Source organism: Liolophura sinensis, chromosome 6 (assembly GCF_032854445.1).
Source record: "Liolophura sinensis isolate JHLJ2023 chromosome 6, CUHK_Ljap_v2, whole genome shotgun sequence".
NCBI lineage: Eukaryota > Metazoa > Mollusca > Polyplacophora > Chitonida > Chitonidae > Liolophura > Liolophura sinensis.
Genome location: NC_088300.1, coordinates 54,404,039 through 54,426,302, shown reverse-complemented (window position 1 = coordinate 54,426,302; position 22,264 = coordinate 54,404,039). Strand labels below are relative to the sequence as shown.

The following is a 22,264-nucleotide window of genomic DNA, read 5'->3' as shown; positions in this document are numbered from 1 at the left end:
TTTACATGCATACTATGCTTGCTGTAATACAGGAAAATAATACGCAACTGTGAGGAAAACTGCGGCCATGTTGCCCATAATGATATGCATGACCTCATGAATAATTCATCAACTTTAGAAGGAGGCTAGAGAGCTGCAGAGGAAGGGTTGCACCATGTCGGATCGGGAGAGTGGTGATGAGCAGCAGCAGGCCCAGGGCAGAGGTATGTTTAGGGTTTGTTTAAAAATGTTTAGTTCATTAATCCTTCGCTTATTTGCGATGGCTTTGGGTATTTCGAAAGCCACCGAGGCGGCGCAATGGGGATGTCAAATTCATGGTCGTCGGTGTCCATGTTCTAAATTTGTCCACCAGCAAATATCTGGGCTCACCAGCTCTGTGCAAATTTTATTTTGTGAACGGCATGATGTTGCTGTAAAACCATAGTTTATTAACATGCTTCAGTGAAACGTAAGCTCTTTACTGTTCCCAAAACGCCGAGGTATAAACTGACAGGCTACGACGTGACCTGTCAATTATTATAACCCAGAAATCCTAACGGCAAGTTGTCGACCTAAATTCAACATGGCGAGCATTGGGTGCGGATGTGTGCATTGCACCAAGATCATATAATTTGCAGTTCACAACCTGTTGAATGTTGTCAAGTGTACAGGTATGTGAAAGAATTCAAGAACAATTCTTCTTCTTGAGGCTTGATTATATGTGGCGACCAGTGGATATATTCTCCGTTCTCAATCTTAACTGTCAGATACAGGCCAATCATTCTGTGTAGTCTAGTACTGAGTAGGAGTGGGGCTTTGGACTGTTTTGTTTTGGTTTGAACGAACTGTATGTCACGAGATAGTTTACTGCATATAACTTCTACTTACTTGACATTTAGGTATAAATTACAGATGTTATCAACAAGTGATATTACTTGAATTTTGTTTTTGTTTACAAATCACAGTGTAGTATTCATAACTCATTGCCATAGTTCAAACACCTACTGTTTTGTTTGTGTGTGTGCTTGTGCACATTCTTCATGCTGATAGTTATAGTACTAGTAGAACCAAGAAAGTACATTTTAGTGGCCTTCATTATAATAAAACCAGATTCCATATTATTGTTTTCCACATTCATTGATGAAGCATCAGCTTCCTTTGCATTCTGAATGATGCAGGCTTATTGCAACTCTTAGCAGTGGCTTATTAAAGAAAAAATCCTAATGATTTGATGTCTTTCATATTTTTCAATATTTTTGATCAGTTTGATGTGTAATCCTGGGATATATATTATCATTATTTACTTGTACTTTTCCTACTAGAGATAACAACAAATAATGGCGTACCATGTCTTCTGTATAATTAAGGTATAATTTCCTTTTAGGTACACATTAAATGTTATTCATGAAATAGGTAATAAAAACAAGTAAATTTGGTCACTACATGTGAAAAAAGAAATTCTAATTAAGTGGTATACTGTATTATATAATTTGCTGACTAGCAGGAATTCATTGCTTGTTGGTCATAGGTAATAACTGAGGATGAATGGTTATGCATACTAGGCTCAGATTCATATTTTATTTATTTACTTTTTTAATTTTTTACCCTTTTGTTAGAATAGAAAGAGATGCACATCAATAGATAAATACGCATTAATAAACTATTTTTATTCTCCACATTAATGTGCTTTGGGATACTTTGGGTTTTTAAACAATAATGTTGTATCAGTACTATGGTTGAATCTAGTAAGTGTATTAAGATTTAGGGCTGCAGAATTAGAAAGTATTACCATCTATTTTTGATCATACTGAATTTCTTTTTTCCTTTCTGGTAAATTAAATAGTGAGTAGAGTTAATTGAGTTAAATTCAGAACATGAGATAGATTTCATGTTTTCACAATTCCTATTGATCATAGAAGAAGTCATGAAAAACAGAATAAAGTAATGAAGAGTAAAATTTAACTCTAAATTACATTATAGTTGATGATTGAGACAAATCTTTTGTGACCTATTATGAGGGGAGACTACTCTGTGAACTTTGGACAGGTGTGATAGGTGTCGTGTAAAATGTACATTGGGTATATCTTCAACAGCTCTTCACAGATTGCCAGAAAATTATGATTTCACCGTTGAACTAATTGAGTATTTCATTTCAGTATTGTGAATTCTTTAAAATGATCCATTGCTTTAGACTTATTTTCCAAGCATTAAAAATGTGTCGGAGGGCCCTCACTGCTTTGTGTGGGTAGAACATTCATCCTGCTACATTAGAACCTTTATTTGGCCCTTGACCATTGAAGGATACATGTACATGAAATGCTTTGGTTTTATTTCTTAATGTGCTGATTATCATGTGTAATAACATGGACAAGTACAAACAAATTTTTGATCTTTTACTTTGGAGGGTATAAATGGCTTCAAATTATACTTTTCTTAAAGCCCCAGCACTCAGTCCAGATATTAATTAGCGGTGATGTCAGTGATGATCCCTGTTGGAAAAGAACCCTAGAGGACAGACCAAATAGGTCTAGCCGAATGGGGACGGGGATATGGGGGTAGCAGTGACGTCGACGATGATTCCAGTTAGAAAAGAACTCTATGGGTGACAGACCAAATGGGGGTGGATGTAGGGGCGCAAAAAGGGCGCTAAGCTGGCCGAAGAAGCCAAGTAGTATCTCTGCACATGTCACCTAGCCTGCACTGTAGTCACACGGTTCACTGGGCTTGAAACACTTCGGAGGTGTTCACGGAATTCTAAGCAAGATCACTGATGGCATATTTTCTGAAAAAAATAGACTGTAGACAGAAAATATGCATTATATAGAGGGGTAATTAACAGGTATAAATATACCCCCAAAATGTAATTTTTTTAATAAAAATTCCAGGGCATAATTTTCTTCATTTGGCACAGACATATAATCTTTGTTTTACAATTGCTTTTCATGTATCCTTCAAGGTTCCAGGGTCAGACTTATTTATCACTGGCTTGGTTTTGATTTTAATTTGTCTGTATGATAATCATATTCACAGTGTTTACATTAATATCACATCTAAGAGCTACAGTGCAAAAACGAAAGGAAAAAAACCAAAGTAATAGTCTTACCTTCAGTCGGTGTGTGTCTTTGTAAAGATCAATCAAGATTGCTTTTCTGTGCCGTCGTAGAACGTAACTTGATTAGTATGTTTCTGTTTTTTTTTTCTTGAGCATGGCATTTAAACAAATGTTCAGCTGAAGATGCTTGTGATATAAGGTGTTGGCTTTTTCTAACTCTGTCCTCCTTGGTCACTGGAGGTTAATGAAATGACATAATTTAGGAATGGTATCATGGTCATGTGAACATTGATCACAGAGCCATTTATTCAGATGATGTAAAAATTTAAGGTGGAGTTCATTAGTGTTTGTTTCTTTGGAAATTAGTTAGACCATATTAAGATGTATTCCAACTTCACTTACTTGAATATTTTAACAGCAATTAGAGAGAAAACTTGGAGAAAAGAATTCATAGCAAGAACATGTTTTAGGGCCATCTTACTTCCATCAATTTTATGACAAGGATTAAGGCGTTGAAATATATTCACCTCATGCTAGTCATCACTAATACCAGCACAAGGAAGCTAATGGAAGCTATTCATATTCAAAGATTAAATCCACAGATCAGCTGTGACCGTGGCCTACCAATCCCCACCGCCTACTGTGGTTGTGCATGTAAAATGAAACATAATTGAAGAAGAGTTTTAAAGATCCGCTCATTACTTTTACGTTACTGGGGTTGTGTGTCTAGGTCATTAGCTAACAACTGTGGTATTAAAAATTGACAATTGTACATGTACCAAAAAAAATTACAATTTACATTATTAGGTAAATGTACTTACTTGCCTAAAGTAGATTTGGCAGGAAGCACACTGGTATGTCTGCATGTTATGTTCGCTCAAGGCATTTGTTTGGTGCTACAGCTATTGTAAAATTCCATTCTTCAAATGTTTTGCTTTAGTGATAACATAATATAAAGAAATACATGCTGCTGCTTGTTTATTTCATTGTTGCAGTTGTTTGCTAAATTTTCCTCCCGTGACAGTACATGTATGTGTTCTTTTTGCTACTGTTGCAGAAGTGGAGTCCCCGGTGAATGGCAAAACAAGTAAGATCAGTGTTCTTTTTTATATTTTCTTGAGTTTGTTTTTGCTATTTTTAATTTTATGAAAAAATTGGTGTTTTTTTTTCTGGTCATTAAATAAATCTAAATTCTTGATACTGACAAACCCAAATTTCCTACCCTGCCACTTATCATTAACTTTTCGTTATGTGACAGTTGTCCGCTTTCTAAGGCTGGCCAACAAATTGAATAAACTAGATGTTAGCTTAACTGTCTTTCCTCTTCTTGGATACATTCCTGTGAATGATTCCTGTACAGAATTCTGACTTGCGATCTTAAAAATGCTGCCTGCATGCAATGTGACTTCTATGAACTAACTTGCCATCATAAGGCTGTGTAGAACTCTTTCTGAGTGGATAAGTTCAAATGCTCACCATCTTGTGTTGTCACCTTTTTCTCTGGTAATTTGTCAGATTTCCCACAGATATATGATGTATTATCACAGGTTGATATTTAAATGCCGGATGTGCAGGTTTTCATGTGTTAGTATAATCACTATTATACTATCATATCCATAAGTGGCTGCCAAGTAGTATGTATTGGGCATTGTCGGTGTATCTGTCAGAAAGTACATGTAATGTGTACATGGAAGATGTTCCCTGTGTGGCTTTGGTTTCAGATGGCCAGGGATCAGTACCTCGTCATTCTTTTGTCTTTGGTTTAACTGAAACTCTCACACACTTCTGTGCTAATATGTGTACAGCACCTGTAGGTAAAAGAAGTTGTTATACTGTTTCTGCACTCTGTAGTACAACCAAGACTGGTGACTTAAACTTACATGTACATGTAGAATCTCTTGTAGGTATCCAATGGTACATTGCAATTAAACATTAAAATGTTACATTATCTTCTGATGTATAGGTTGTTCAGAGGTCAGCAGATCATGAGATCAGTACTTTATAGCATATTTTCTTTACTTTTAAAATATGAATGCTAATCTTTGCAGTGCATTTAACGTATGTCTTCAGCTCTGTTCCAATGATTTCCATTGAACGATTTCGCAGTCGCTTCAACCTGGTATTTATAATACTTTTACACATACATTTGCATGTATTATGTTCTTACAAATTGTTTGTGCTGAGAATTTACCCTAATTCTTCAACCTTTACAACAGCCTCTGCAACCAATATTTTGAGACATTCTAAGAGAATTATGGAGTGTAGAGAAATAATTTGCATGGTTTTATTAAGCTTGCATCTTTAATGACTCAAAAGTCTGCCAGCCACCTGCGGATGGTCGTGGGTTTCCCCGGGGCTCTGCCCGCTTTCCACCCACCATAATGCTGGTCGCCGTCGTATAAGTGAAATATTCTTGAGTACGGCATAAAACACCATTCAAATAAATAAATGAATAAATCAATGACTCAGAACAAATCAGTTTTGACATCAGTTCAATAATAATAGAGACCCGTCAAACACCTATCATCAGGACCTTAACCTTGATGTTAAATCGGCTGATATACCTATGAAAGATCAGACCATGGGCTACATTTTAGTACATGTCCCATCATTCTAGCTTTTATAGTTTTCATTAATTTCATGATTAAAATACCAGTACTGGCAAAAAATGAAGTCTGGTGTGTTTTTTGATATTGCACAGCTAGGCAACCTATTTTTAAAAAATTGCTTGTCCGACACAACGTGGTTGTTTCTGTCCTTCAGAAAGTGTTATTTTCTGGGCCTTCTTAAGGAGATAAAAAGATTATGCCCATTTTTTAAACCATGCAACAAAGATAAGGGCTCTTTCTGGTTTACTTCAAATAAAGGATCAAATGTTGACCATCTCTGGAAAACCATTCTTGGCACTCTATTTGACGACAGCAACATTTGATATCAATACGGTGGCTGTGACTTTCCCAAAAAAAGTAAATAAAAAAAAACAATTTCTTTCAGAAAAAGTCCATTCAAAAGTTGTCAAAAAGAAAGGGGTCACAAAAACTCTAGGTGTGTACGTGTTATGTAAACATACGGCACAGCATTTAGATCTGGCATTGTTAAATATGTGCATGTGTGATACAGTGCCATATTTATGAAGCGGACATAACTGCTGTACCATGACAGCCACTACTGCAGGTACACATACTACATTGCCATGGTTGTTATGCACATATATTGCATCAAGCGCTTTATGCAACTGACCCCGAGACTCTGAGCAGATATGGTAAACGCTTTGCATGTATTGAATCCACAAAGTGGCATCTACACTAAATTTGAATCAATTATGTGCATGGAATTAAGATCTTATTTGAACTGAAATGACTAGACTAGGTCCGTCAGACCACCATGAAAATTGAACCTTGAAGATGCATAGAAAATACATTTAACAAAATTAACAATGGTTTATTCAGTAAGTGCATGCATCGTGAGGTTAGTGGGTGATTGGGGGCTGTGTATTATAAATAGCGGGGAACCTGCCAAACTTCTGGTGAGATTGGTAAATGCTTATGTTACTTGTCTGGAGGAAGAGTAAAATATTAGCACGGTGGTAACTTAGGTGAAATGTTACTTGTGTGTCTCCACTTGTTAGTTTTTACCATTGATCAATTGACCGTGATGGTGTTCCAAAATACACGGAAGTATATTATTGGATGACCAGAATGTATTTGGATATTGTTTTCTACCCGTAAGTTTTAATATGTACACGTATATGATGTGTTAAATTTAAAACTTTGCTTCAGATATGATTAAGCTTTACATGTGCTTGCACCATTTTCCCTCTGGGAGAAACATGCCTTCTTTGGGAAAGCTGATCCTGAGAAACAAAGTCTGGGTGATGAAATCTGGAGAGGCTACCACAAATATAAGATAACTACATGTATTTGTGTTTTTTCTTGTTATTAAAGTGCTATTTCAGACGTAAGTTAAGCAGAAATAGTGAAATAAAATGGAGAGCTAACACCATGGTTTAAAAAGATTTATGACTATGACTAAGACTTTTGTACCTCAATATCCGAAGAGTCCTCAAAAACAAAATCTTCTTCAGTTTCCGTAAAATTTTCCTGATGTGACGTGATAATATTCCTTATGTGATGATGATTCGGATAGATGTGACATCAAATGAGACAGTTATGCTGGAATGATGTCATGCACGTTTGAAAGTACGACGTCATTTGTTGCCTTATGTCAGCAATGGGTGATGCCAGGTGTTCTTGCATGTTGTCACACCAGGCAAACTTGGAAACGAGAGAAAACTTTTGTTTCAGTGTCATCCTCCCAAACTAACGACAGTGGTTTTAATACATTGCAGTTTTTGTACTATTTAGGAAGAACTTCAATTATCTTGATACTTATCATTTAACCTTCCCGTTAAGATATACAGGTCTTCACACTGTAGTAGCTCTTTAAATAATTACACTGTGTTATATTTATAATTATAACGCACTTGTCCCTTCCCCGCAAAAGTTGCAAAAAAAAAAAAAAAAAAAAAATTCATATTTCTACACATATTTATGTTGTGTGAAAGCATTTTTTTAAAAATCATTTTAACAGGCAAATGTAAAACCTCTCAAGCTGGAGAATTTTATTTATTTATTTATTTGATTGGTGTTTTATGCCCAGGGTTCGCATCCTACCTTGAAAACCTGTGAAAGCGAATAAGAAAGAAAATTAAGGCATTGAATAGTCTTGAAAGATTTTTGAAAGGTGTTCCGATTATACTTTTTTGGTGGTTGTTGAAGTCATGTGTCATCTATATAAGCTAACTGGACTATGCATGGCCCGCTTTGACATAAACTTGAATAATGGTGTGTTTCTTCACTGACAATTGGCTCAAAAATCCAAAGTAGAAAGACTGGCAAACATGTAGAAAAAAAGTAAAGCAACATGCAGTGTGTATTTGATCGTCCTTTTGCTACTGTTACACGGGGATATAAAGTAATTGATAGATCTGACAGTAAATGTATATATGTTAACCTTTTTATCAATTATTTCTTGTGGTTACATGTACATATGTGAAGAAAGCTGTAAAGATGTTGTCTAAGTTTTCTCCTGATATAAAATTGATAAACAGAAATTCAGTTCTGTAACATATTTGCGTCATTAAACTTTTAGTTCAGACTAAAAAAAAAAAACTCGTTTTAGTTTAGTTATATTCTATTTGAGTGAAGTTTTTGGTCAGCAAACAACTTGAGTCTCAAGTTGAAGTGGAAATAGTCCGATACAAAGGTCTTGAAAAATTTCAGTCTAACCTAGAAAAAGGTCATGAAAAATTCTGTCTTGGCAGTATGAACCCTGTATGCCACACTCAAGAATATTTCACTTGTACAACTGTGGCCAGCATTATGGTGGGAAGAAACCAGGCAGAGGCTGGTGGGGGGGAGGGGAACCACAACCATCTGCAGGTTGCTGGGATACCTTCCCACGTATGTAGAGAATTTGTATGTCGCTTTTGGTAGTGAAGGCTAAAAGTCAGGAAACTTTCTGATCCTCCAAGTTACTTTGAAGTTAAACTTGTCAATGATTTCTGTGAATAAGTAACACTGTATAAGATACATGTATGTAAGGGGACCGGTCAGGGCTACAGGTGTTGACTGGATGCAGTAAAGTGCACAGTGCAGAGAGGGAGGTCAGACTCAAACCTACAGCTTACAGACAGATATTGGAAGGAGATGTGTTGACTTAGGATGTATGCAGGAGCAGTGTCAATATTATCCAAGTCCTGGCTTAGGAATGAATGCAGGCTACAGGAAAAGTGGCCATTCAGTTCAGTGCATGTTGGGTAAGGTGAGGGCAGGTTTGGGAGTAGTTGGGTTCGCTGTGAGGGACTGTGGAGTGGGCCTGACAGTGGGGCTGATCAAGGCTCCCTGATGATGAGGTTAAGGAATCACAACCCTGGGGGAATGCCGCCAACTAATGGTAGGTCAAAATTACAGTTTCAGTCTGTCAATGCATCTTTGTTGAAAAGAATCAGATTCTAGAGGCATAAAAATTATATGCATACAGGAACTGTGGTTCACTTGTATGCCTTAGAACAGTCAATTTTCTGGTTTCCACGGAAACACAAAAGCTGTCTGTGTTGACCAAGGTAAATAGATATCAGAGCATGACAAAACAATAGGCATACTTAACCTCTGGATTTAAAAGTATGTATAAAAATAAAGTTTTTATATACATGTATCAACTACATTTATAGAGGATATGTTTATTGTGCCTCACTAATCCAAGTATCCTTGGGTGTCACCTTTTTGAAGCCACTCTCAGTAGATCAAGCTAGTAAACCTTTGACGTCATGCTTGGTATTTACAACTAAATAAGTTAATATAATCTTGGTTCCTTTCTTGCTAACACCAGTCATTAAATATGGATCACGTACTTGTGGCTGCATGACCCAATCTTTTTTTGTATTGACATGTATATACTTTATTATAAATAATTACATATAATATTAGGCTGTTTTGCTCAGTCTTGATTTGTTGCACACCACTTTGTTTCCACCAGTATGGTGTGCATATCTCTATATCACATGGGAGAGTTTATCCATTACAATTTGCCGAAGGTCGGTGGTTTTTTGTGGTCGCTATGATTGCCTACAGATAAATATATTTTTGAACAGTTTTTTAAGAGGCATTACAAGAGAGTTTTAGCAAAAATAAAAATCTACATTTGACAGTCAAATCAAATTTTTCTGTATTGCTCCTATTATCTGTCTTCCAGTAAATATCAAACTTCTGCCTTTATTTAGCATTGTGTTAAAATGATTCTAAAATTTGAAAAAAGCTCAAAAAGCGAGCCACTTTATAAATTTTAGGAACTTTTTTACCGGTTTCAAACAGGAACATGTGCACAAATAAGGCAATTTTGTTGTATAAGATACCTTAATTATATTGGGTTTTGTAAAATAATCGATATTATGCCAAAAATTGCCGCTGTGGCCTCTTTATGTTTGTTTGTTGATAAAACGTATGTTCACTGACATGTATGTGACGCTGAATGGACAAATCAAATGATCTTTTTTGTCCATGGTTTCTCTTTGACCATCAACTCACTCAAGACAATATATTTTGAAATATGGCCGAAGATGACTTTTTGGACTGGGCTACCTCCACTTGTAGTTTAGGCGATGGGAGATGTTCAGTGAATTTCAGATGTCACACACGGTATTGTGTGGTAATTATGCAGCCTACCATGTGACTTCAGTTCTTCCATACAGATCGCAGAGAATTATGAATACGAATTATAATGCATTATCAATGGAAAGGAAGGTCGTATTTGTTTTACTAGTTTTCAAGTTTGCTTTCATTCTGTCGTGTTGTTTACATGTGCTATCCATGATTGATTCTTGAATTGTGGGAATCTTTGTGCTGCCTCAGGACAAGTTAAACCAGAAATGAATTTCCCTTCTAATTCTTGTAATTAAGACTTTTTGGAAAATACAGGTCGTTTAGTCAAGTGTCAAATGTAACTCATTTTTGTATTTAGCTGAACCAGCTCAAAAATTCTTAATTTTTGTTTCGGTAGTATGTCCCTTCAAGTAAATTTTTGGCATGTAGAGCTGTGTGATCCTGTTCACAGAGCTGATAGAATGTAGAATAAATGTGTTAGTATGTGAATAGTGGGACAATGTCGATTTGTTCTGTTAAGGTAAGGGTAAGGTTACCTTGACCTCCCATTTGCACTTGAGTTTTTCAATTCTCACTGTCTCTGGTCTCAGAGTTCTACATGGATTAGCTGTGATTGAGTATACCAAGGGAGACAGATGAAGTAGGGGTGTAAATGATGGAATTCTTCTTTCTGGGTTAATTATGTGGGAATCGCCAGCGGTCAGTCCAGTCGTACGCAAGACTTCATTGTCTGTCATTGCTTTTTTGTGGCTTGCAGTTCAGCATTAGAGGGTAGGACAAGTGTACGTATGGCACATGTAGGTGTTCGTATACAGTTACCATGGTTACAGAGAGGGTTCAGGTGACATGGAGACTAGACTGTTGATTTGTCCTTGGGATATGTGTATGACCAAAATGATGTTTCTAATAATACTAAACAATTCACGCAAACAAACAAACATGGTTACATCGCAATGCACCATTAGGTGATCATTGGGACAATAAGAAAGTGTTGACCATGTCATCGAAGGAGGGACATAGTACTTGAGAAGCAAGATTGTACTGTAATAAAATTAACAGTTCAGAATATTAATCAGTGATTTTGAAACTGGAAATTGACAAATATTAAACTGATAAAACTAAAGAGACTGATTTGGGACAACTCTGTCAGGGCCCATGGCTCAGTTTTAAATTTCAACAGTTTCATTTCTCTGATATGTTTTAATTGATGTTTATTTTTTCATACCTGGTCAAATTTGCAGTTGAAAGTTCTCAAATTTCTCTGTCAAATTCTCTCAATCTTTGTTTGGACAGGTGAAGTACAAATTCTTGTACATTTCCTCCCTATTGATTTTTGTTTATAATGCTGGCTTGCTTATAAATATTTTTCATCAGCTGAGATGTCTCAAGGGGATTTCACATAAGAACTTCATTCATGTGCACAGTCATTTGTTGTATGATGTGTGCATAATGTGACTAGGCTGTCATTTTTGCATATATACATATACAGTTACATGTGTGGTAGTTATAATATTGGAGAGGTGACTGAATTGATGGACAAAGAAATCTACTTGTACAACTGTTATGTATATTAATATACAATACTTACTTGAATTTTGATGGTGTTATCCAACGGTGTTACTTCTAAAGCTGAATGATACATAATTATAGAGCTTGTCCTATATGTATTTTCATTCGACATATCCAGTGCTGTAATTTGATAGTAGAAATAACATGGTGTGAATGTGGCTCAACACACATTTTCTCCAGTGGGAATGCAGTACTTATATTGCCAGATAATGTCTTTAGTTAAAATGAAAAGCACTGGAAAGGTCTGTTACCATTGAGAGTGCTATCAACTCAGTTGACTTTGTTTAGTATTTTGACAAGCCCTTCTTGGGCGTGGTTTGCAGGTCAGCTTGATAGATTTCATGCATGCAAGTATTAAACTGCCCTGTTTGCTAACTTGCGACACATTTTGTTTCTGTGTGTGTTAACCCCAAATTCCATCCATTTCTGTAGCCTCAGATCTTGACTAGGTAAACAGTGCGTGTGTCCTGACCTGGATGTTTGAGGCCATGTCAGACCACACTGAACCTGGGCTGAATGGGCCAGAGAATCAGCCTAAAGGTTCATATGTGTATGTGCATGTAAAAGATGTGGAGGGAGTCCTAACATTGATCACTCTTTGGATGTTTTACCTGGATATGCACTGCCCAGTAGCTACATGTAAATTATACGAATAAATTAATGCTGTAGCAAGATTTATCATGCTTACTTGATTTTAATACACATCATTGGTGTAACTTAACTTTTTCAGTTGGTTGCCATCCGGCAAGAGAATTTGCCATCAGGGCAACCCATATCCGAAATTTGGTTTCCTTGAAATATTTTCACTTCTAGTGCCCAGAATTTTTTAGGCAAGGAACAGAGATCTGTCCTTGTAAACTATGAATTAAAATTAGTATAATGTCTGTGTTAGAAAGCTGTCAAAAACTTTCGGGCCCATGTAATTCGTCAAAAAGCGCTTCGCCACCTAACAACCATGAAAGCGGTTATATTCAACCACAAAGCAGAAGTACCGGTTAATTCTCCAAGAGCAATGAAATTCCACCGTGCTGTGTTATCACAAGTGTGTACGATAACACGTTCTTAACGCCAAGAAGTTTTGTTTCAGTAAATAGTATGCTGGATACACTGCTGATCAGTGATATAAATGTACTTTGCCCAGCTGGACAGGCAAGTTGGCAAGGTGGGCTGCCCGACCCATTTTCTGCCTGCTCCAGGCAATAGGGCAACCGTTCAGTTACACCACTGTTACATGTGTTCATAATTACCAAGATGTGAAAACTTTTATAAATGCAATGGTTACCCTATTTTCAAGATTTTCAATGTGTTATGAACGTGTAGTTTCAATGACTCTGTAATGTGTTCAGCCTACTTTCAAAAATACAAAAAGAATAGGCCCATTATTTGAATTCTTGGTGTTGGGACAATATCACTGGGAAATCTAGTAGAGTGTCTTTGGTTTGTTCTAGTAAGGTACATGTTGTACTATATGAAGTATAGCTTTAAAAACAAATTTGCTTTGTGAAACAGACGCCAGAAATTATCGGCCCATAGAAGTTGCTCAAAATTAATAAGCCTGCTTACGTCATTGAATACCCCAGAAGTTGATCAAAAAACATTCCATATATTGTTTTCAAGAGTTATTTCCTTTTGTAAAGATGTTCTTGTGCAGAAGTGCCCTGACACTTTGTAGCAACAAATATCATATTCAAATTCAACAAATATTTTGAGCAAGTGGACGGTGTTTCCATGGATTCCCTGTGGCGCTTCTGCTTGCTGATGTCTTTATGAAACATGTTCAAAACAAGTTTGTCCGAAATTACCCTGGAGTCAGACCAAATGCGTACAAACATTACATGGACAGCATATTCTTAGTTTTTAGAGAAATAGGCGATGTTCAAGCTTTCCTTGATTATATTAACAACTGTCGTGCTCAGCTGAACTTCACCTGCAAACATGAAGTTAATGGTTCTTGCCCATTCCTTGATGTATTCATCTCTAAGACACCAGAATCAGCACTACAGTGTACTGTACTCTACACCAAATAGACTAGCTTTGTGTCCAACAGATACAAAAATCAATTTAATTAACACACTACTAAGCTGTGCCTGCAACATTTGCAGTTCTTATACCAGCATCTCCAATGAGGTTGAAAATATTAAAATTATGCTGTCTAGAAATATGCATCCACCCAGTGTGAAAGATTCTGGCATCAAGCAATTCTTCATCAAAAAGTTTTCATGCCCAACTAGCAAAGTATATGGCCCTGAAAAACACAAAATCTTCATAACACTCCCTTAATTAGGACTAGCGTCTACCAAACTTGTTCGACAACTCTCCTCACTACAAAAATTACTGCCTGCAGTACAATTTGCTATATTGCATTAGACCCTTCTTATAAGCAGATATTTTAAATTTCAGACCGAGAGGATGATGTGTTATGCAGTAATGTCATCTACAAAGTTAAGTGTGGTGATTGTAACTCCGGTTGCATAGGACTGACGAAACGTCACATTGGTCAGAGGTTCGGTGAACATCATATATTACACACAAAAAAATAGTTACAATCAAAATCAGAACCCAAATTCTCTTGACATTTTGATATTTAATTGTCTCCTAGTTCCATGTCTTTATAAGAGCACATCACCCCGCCTTATTGTTTTTTTGTTTTTCTTTTTTGTAGCTGGTAAGTGAATGGAACTGTGTGTTTTTATCTGATGATGGCAGCAGTTGCAACTGAAATCTCATGATATACCACCATGTACAAAATTGTCAAGATAGTCCTGTTTGTTTTGGTTAAAGTTGGAATGAATCAAGTGATTGTTACTAATTTACATGTAACCCACAGTTCAGAACGCATAATATCTTAATGGTACATACATGCTTTATATATTGCATAATATGTTTTTAGTCTTTGCTCGTATCATGTTTCCTTCAACTTCAAGCCATCTGAAGGAGTTGCTCAGTTGTTACTTCTTTGCTTGATATAAATTCCTCTGACTTATCCCATTGTAAATTTAGACGTGCAGTTTTGTACATCCAGGTGCTCTTTGTGAATGAAAGAATTTGAGGGTAGAATTTGAATCTGGCTTGTCTCATTGTTTAGCCATGTTTTCGCCTGGATTTGTTGTATGACATGAGGGTCTGGTGTTACATTAAGGTTCTGCTGAGATCTACTGACATGTCGTGGTCTAGACGGCGACTTCAATATCTGACTGTCTCAAATGGCTAAAAAAATCCCTCCCCCAATCTGTCCAGAAATTCGCCACTATAGCATTATGGTTTACCACACTGCATGATCTCCGTTTGTGGTTCATTCTAGTAATACATTCAGCTATGTTAATACTGTTGTTTTGTGAAAGGAAGCTGGTAAAAATACCTGAGGATAATGTCAAGGCCTTGTTAAAGCCTAGGCATGGCAAATTGGTATAATTTATTAACATGGAACATAAAGCTTTTCAAGTTTGGTACATGTGTGTGTTTTGTGATGACATACAGACTCAGTACATGGACATGCTAGGGTTCACATGTACACTGTACACAGATCAGCGTTTTCATGTCGCTGTTAAATACATGTGTATTGACACTGTTACATCCCCTATGTTAATGATGGCAGCTCCTGTTACTGACTGTTCATGCCGTTTGTTACAGGTACCGGTGAGCAGGAACTTGCCACCAAAGTCCTGCAGATACAGTCCAAGAGATTCTACTTAGATGTCAAGCAGAACAGTAGAGGAAGGTTTATCAAGATTGCAGAGGTGAGGCAAACCACTCTGTTCATTGTGACATGTCATTTGTAGTAATATTTGTGTAGTAATGCACTTCATAGGCCTCTGTGGCTCTGTTAGCGAGCTAGCGCAACGTTATAACCCAGGAGCCTCTCACCAATGCGGTTGCGGTGAGTTCAAGTCCAGCTCATGCTAGCTTAATCTCCGGTCATACGTGGGAAGGACTTCCACCAGCCTGCGGATGGTCGTGGGTTTCCTCCGGGGTCTGCCCGGTTTCCACCCACCATAATGCTGGCTGCCGTCGTATAAGTGAAATATTCTTGAGTACAGCGTAAAACACCAATCAGATAAATAAATAAATAAATAGTAATGCAGAAGTTTTTTTGATTGCAGTAAAAAAAAAATTATGAACTTCTCTCAGATCTGGTTATCATGAATGTACGGAGATGGAAACTAAATGAGCTGTGCATGCCTGAGGTATTATGCAAGTTTACTTCATTTTGACATATAATTTGGCTATTACCCGATTTTCAAGTGAACAGTTCCTTAGTTTCATGTATTAATTGGTTTAAGTTATTCTTAGGATTTGGCCCATCCTCTCTGGTCGTTCATGGGAAGGTCTGCCTGCAGTTTGCGAATGGTCATGGGTTTTCCCCAGCCTCTGCTTGGTTTCCTCCTGCCATAATGCTGGTCACCGTTGTATTTGTGAAATATTCTTGAGTACGACGTAAGACACCAATCAAATAAACCATAAATACATTTTAGGATTTGTCCACTTGGAGACAATATGCAAAGCTGTTATAGTCTTGTGTCAAGACCACTAAACATTCTCATGGGTTAAATGTTGTAACTGTCTTTAGTACAAAATCCCTGCCAAAAACTATTCACACCTTCCATCCTCAGTCACATTTATTCCAAGCTCCAGTGCACTAAAAAACCAACAATCAGAAAATTGTGAAATGTTAACATTTTTGGAGATAGTAAGATGTGATACCATGCTGATGGTAACAGAAGGGCTGAATATGTCGTCTAATAAACATGTTTCGTAGATGTCAGGTTAAGAGTATTTAATTTATTGTTGTTGTAGGTTGCATCTGGTGGAAGAAAGAACCGCCTCCTTCTCGCTATGTCCACTGCGGCAGAATTTCGAGACTACCTGACTGAATTTAGTGAACACTATGCATCTCTGGGTAGGTAACATAACAAGCCAATGTTTTTTGACCTATTTTTTTTTCCTTGTAAAAAATATAAGACATACAGGATGAAATTCGGGAAAATATTGTTAAAAAAAAATAGAAATGTTAAAGATTTGTACCTAATATTAAGTTTGGTGTACTGTATATGTTTCTCATGTTTTTGATGGTAGCCATGTTTTTATGAGTAGCCATGTCCATATCTGAAGGTTGCAATCTGTTCATTCAGTGTTTTTTGTACATTATATTTTAAACACTGGGTAGACCCACAGGAACCTTATCTGCTGTCTATTACTAGCCGGCAAGATGCAGAGGATCTTCGATAGAGCATATCATAATGTGGCACAAAAATGATGTTGACCGTTATGTATGTGCATGACAGGAACCCAAAGTAAAAAGTTGGTGTATTATAGAGGCCAAGAGCTGATGATTAGTTCCAGATGTTTTTACAAACTTAAAAGAGTCTTAATTAAATGTCAAGCGCATCTATATTACAACTTTGTTTGATACGAGTTGCTAAATACTCTCTACATGATTTTATTCCAAAATACATTATAAAGTGTATGTCCTATGACGCTTGACAACAGCAGCAGCGGTCGACAGTGATCACATGATTGTCATCTCCTGTGGAACTCCTGAGTGCTGATAAACCTTTATGTATTATACTTCATTTTCCATCCCCTTCACAAAATCTTAACTCTTTCAGTCTACCTGCTGTCAGAAGTCATAAATTTATTTTGTTTAAATACCTGCATACATGGGAAGGTCTTGCAGCAACCTGCGGATGGTCGTGGGTTCCCCCCAGGCACTGCCCGGTTTCCTCCCACCATAATGCTGGCCGCCGTCGTATAAGTGAAATATTCTTGAGTACAGCGTAAAACACCAATCAAATAAATAAATAAATATAAATACCCGTGGTTTGAATATAATCCACCAATGGGAAGGTGTTAATTGAGGTGTTCATTGATTTACCACCATTGTCTGTGAGCATGTCCATTAGCCATCCCATTCACAAGAGTGTAGGGTTTCACATAGTCTTGCACTCAGACCCCATGTTAAAGGATAGGGTTTCAAAAATTTGACCCCAAGCTTTCACTGCTTGTGGGGTCTTAAGTGTTCAACCATGTTCGTGCAGCAAGGCATCACACAGTCTGCCATTCACTGAAGACCATTTGTCTTCCACCAATATGGCGTGCATATCTGCATGTCACAAGTGGAAAAGTTTGTCATTAAGTTGCCAAAAGTTAGAGGTTTACCCCAGGCACTTTGGTTCCCTCCATCCTTAAAACTGTCATCAATTTGGCGTTTAGCAACAATCCGAAAAATAAATTAAAAAAAAAAACTTGATCGTCTTGCAGAAAGACAAAGCAACAAACATTATAGAGCTATTTAGTGGCAGAAATAACAACAAAAGTATGAAGTGTGTGAGGTTCTTTCCTTTATACCATTTTTTCCTCTTTATCATTTTTCCGTCTAGAAGGACATTTAGTGTTACCACTAGTTGTTTTCTTTATGAAGTCTGATATTTTATCACTTATACAGGGCCCCCAAATCCAGATAACCTCCCAGAGGATGGAAAACTTAAAACTGGAATTATGGTCAAACAGAATCGGCGATACTATCTTGACCTCAAGGAAAATCAAAGAGGGCGATTTTTAAAGGTGGGTACCATTTGATTCTTGTTTTAAAGTTTTTTGTTTTATAACAAAAATTGGACCTCTGTGGCCGTGTTGGTTAGTGTGCCAGCACGGTGCAATGACCCAGGGCACAGTATCACAAAGCAGTTATTCTTTAATCATAGATTTGTCATACGATTTTTTGTACGTCCCTATTACTGTACCATTGTCCAATACGTGCTATTATCGGACATGTACGGCATTATGGTGACACAGGGGTGTCTCACCAATGCGATCACTGTTAGTCCAGCTGATGCTGGCTTCCTCTTTCGCTGTACGTGGGATGGTCTGCCAGTAACCTGTGGATGGTTATCAGTACCCCAGGCCACTGCCTGGTGCCTTCCCACCATAAAGCTGGCTGTCATTGTATAAGTGAAATATTTTTGAGTATGGCATAAAACACCAATCAGATAAACAAATCTGACAAAACTGCTTCCAAACTATGCTCAACATTTTGAGCAGTGTTTCATTGAGATTCTTAGGAATCGGTGCGTATTTGCATATCACAGGCAACACTGACGAATTCACAAATTGGGGTAGCCCCATTTGCTTCTGTGTTAATTTCTTCTAATTCTGTTTTGTTCTATTTTAATATCCAAAACTTTTGTGTATTTAGAGTCAGAATTGTAAAGAAACAAGTTTTCTCAGGTGTAGATCATCTGGAAATCAACAGTAACAATGGGTCCAAAATATTAGGCAACATCAAGTTTTGTGGAGCTCTACAGTACTGCAACCAGTGGCGTGTACACTGGAACCCAGGTCTGGCTACAACAAACAACTGCGACACACTGGTTGATTCAATGCCCAGGAACCAGGATGTGTTGTGTGCATTTGCGTCCATCTGCATCCATCTATCACATGATAACTGCTCATGCTATTTTTGCTATCCAAAAAGACTTGAAAATACTAATTCATTTGTTTGTATTTACATTTTAAGGTCCTACATTCCTGGACCTCACACCTCATAGTAACTAATCAGTTGACATTACTTGTACAATAAATCATACAACAATGTAAAATGCAATTCCATTGGACAACACCCTTTTTAATGTGGTTTCACTTTTCTTTTGCTTAGCTTTTTTTAAGTTCATTTATTTTCGTGACTAATAAACAGAACTGGATGACACGCTACCCTCAAAAGAATGTTAAAGGTGGATTTATAAATGCAGGTTTTAAGGCTAGGTAAATGGAACAATGTGACTGGCAGCAGACACCTTTGAGACTCACCATTTGGACACTTTGATGTTGCTTATTTGGTCTTTAGCACTGTCATTTATTGAAGCTTGTTTTCTACCAATATAGGATGCATATCTGAATGTGATATATGGGAAAGTTTGTCAGTAAATTCTCAATGGCTGGTGTTTTGTTCGCTGGTGTCCTCCACCATCATGTAAGTGAATAAAAATGTACAGTATGGAGTTAAACAACAATCTGATCAATAAATATCAGAAATGGCCGTGCTCTTCTTGCCTCTGCAGGTACCACAAATGTTACTGTGCACATTGTGTTCATAGGGGTTAGTGACACAGTAACACTGCTGTTTATATCCTGTTGCCAGGTATCACAAACACTTCGCTCAGGTGGTCCTCGAAGTCAAATTGCTATTCCAGCACAAGGCATGATAGAATTTAGAGATGCTCTCACAGACTTGCTGGATGAATTTGGCACAGATGATCAAGGTGAGTGGGAAAATCAGGTTCTCAGCTGGTTATAAGGGAACTAAAGGGAGAGAATTGGCTCTTGTACACCTTTATGCTTTAGCCTGGGACAGACATTTTATGTTCGTTGAATAAATTTTAGAGGAGCATACAATTGGGGCTTTGTCCATTCATCCAGTTTTTCATTCCTAGGCCAACTTTGAGCCAAGTCAGTCACTGAAATACCCTGAGATTTGATTCATGTGTTTTTATTGTTTTTTGAATAAGTTTGTCTCTTTTGCAGAAGGAAGCCTAATGAAATCATTTTCAGGCAGTCATTTTACTGACTGGTGACCTACTTTCATGGGTTCACAATTTATATTTGGCTGGCTTGCATTATATGTCTAAAACTATGGAGCAAAATTCATATACCTGGATTCACTGGTGTGGTTGGTACTTTTAACCTTTTGACCTACTCTCTCAGGTCAGAGCTCATGTCGAAGTTGTAAAGCCAGGCCTCCAAATCTACTGATCCAATTTCAATAAAACTTTTCATACTTTTCATTTGTGAGTTGTCTGTACTGTATTACTCTGTGGTCATAATCACCCTAGCAGAAGAATGACCAGGCGACCATATTGGAGTCCCGTTAGCATGGGTTGGTAGTATCTCAGTACTCCAGTATGACTGCCAAAAGTAGATAATAATGGATTACCTTTAGCCATTGCAAATGTCCTTGACTAGGCTACATTCTGTGGTCATAATTAATGTTTGGCTAGTTATCTTTAAATCTTCCAACTTCTAAATCAAATGAAAATGAAACTTCATATATGGATTTACAGGAAATGTAACTGAGTATCTGCAAATGCTGCGCAGTAGGTGTATCTAGTTCTTTGGATTGGGGTCACTAGCTTTAGAGCCAACGGGTTTTGTTAGCACTGCCTTAGGTCAGTAATATGATTTCATCAATAAAGAACTTGACAGTGTTTGGCAGAAAGAAAGATTGATTGAATTTACATTTTACAACTCAGTCCATCCTGATTGCTGTGTACAGTATGTCTCAAGGGCTGACTTTTGTTTGACAGAGGGCCAAGGGGAACTACCAGGAAGTCAACATTTTAGAGTAGAAAATAAGAAGTTCTTTTTTGATGTCGGATCAAATCAACGAGGAGTGTTTCTACGTATATCAGAGGTAAATGATTTGAAAGCTGCAACAAATGTGCTGTTTATCTAAGGTAGAGTGATAATACAAAGATAATTACTGTATTTGCCCTAAAATTTCAGCTGAAGAAGTGCATTTTTAGAGGCAAATAAACATCGTAAAATATTACTTTAGTGCTGAGTGTAGATTTTTAAGAGAATGTCATCTTTCCTTCATTAAAAAAGTCAAAAACACTTTTATAAAATCAATGAAATTCAAATTGAGCGAGATGAATAACTTATTTATGGACGAAACTTTAGGTCGAGTAAAGCATATTTGTTTTGTTTGTTTTTTTGTAGCCAAGTAATGTTTGGTCTTGTTAATTCATTGTCCAATTGCTCTGAGTTGGATTCCTTCAGCGAGGATTATCATAATGGGCACGATGGTACAAGTTTGGAATGCCACATAATGGGTTAGTGCGTGAATTTGTTACAGGTAAGACCCTCGTACCGTACTGCCATCACCATTCCAGAAAGATGTTGGGCCAGATTTCGTGATATGGTCTCTGAGTTTGTGGACAAATCCCAGAGCTCGAGGGAAGGAGGCCAATAGAGACCCTGACCGTGGGAATGTGCTTGGTGATGTCCGTGTTCATGAGCCTTGTCATAAAACAAACACAAACCGGTGAGGAGAGATGAACATTGCCAACTGGATGCATGGTGGTGATTGGCGTATGTGGAGGTTTCATTGTCAAAATGTGACTAAATCCTGTAAAATTAATTGACAATGTGACATATTGGTCAATTGCTTACACATGAAAGATAACCACTAGACAGCTTGTACAGCTCTGTATGTATATGAGGATGGTCTAGCCCAGAAGCCTGTGCACCGAATGGGTGGAGGCAGTTTGCAGGCCACAGGTAGGCAGGCAGGCAGGCGGGCGGGCGGGCGGGCGGGCTGGCCGCTAGAGACAGGGGATGGGCCTGTTAACGGCCTGACCAGTCCAGCCAGAACGCACACATTAGCCGACATTTCCCCCACTCTCAGTAACTTACACTAGCTGGTCTTGCCGTCATGCTCTGATTGTCCTAGCAACCATTCACAGCTGTATTAAGGACACAACAGAATCAGATATCATGTTCAAGTCTCAGT

General features: G+C 37.5%; 1 protein-coding gene across 3 annotated transcripts; it reads left to right on the top strand.

The window, feature by feature from the left end:
• Positions 1 to 103: 103 nt before the first annotated feature.
• LOC135468205 (transcriptional regulator protein Pur-beta-like) lies at positions 104 to 22,039 on the top strand. 3 transcript variants are annotated; one of them, XM_064746327.1, is made up of 8 exons: positions 104 to 203; positions 4,089 to 4,118; positions 15,391 to 15,497; positions 16,555 to 16,657; positions 18,218 to 18,321; positions 19,895 to 20,015; positions 21,057 to 21,163; positions 21,590 to 22,039. In XM_064746327.1, the coding sequence occupies exons 1-8, from the start codon at positions 155 to 157 to the stop codon at positions 21,722 to 21,724; spliced, it is 756 nt and encodes a 251-aa protein (XP_064602397.1). In that variant the 5' UTR covers positions 104 to 154; the 3' UTR covers positions 21,725 to 22,039. The 3 variants fall into 3 exon arrangements, with proteins under 3 accessions (XP_064602397.1, XP_064602396.1, XP_064602398.1); XM_064746326.1 differs by having other exon boundaries at positions 18,203 to 18,321; XM_064746328.1 differs by having other exon boundaries at positions 106 to 203; positions 18,203 to 18,321; positions 21,608 to 22,039.
• Positions 22,040 to 22,264: the final 225 nt, after the last annotated feature.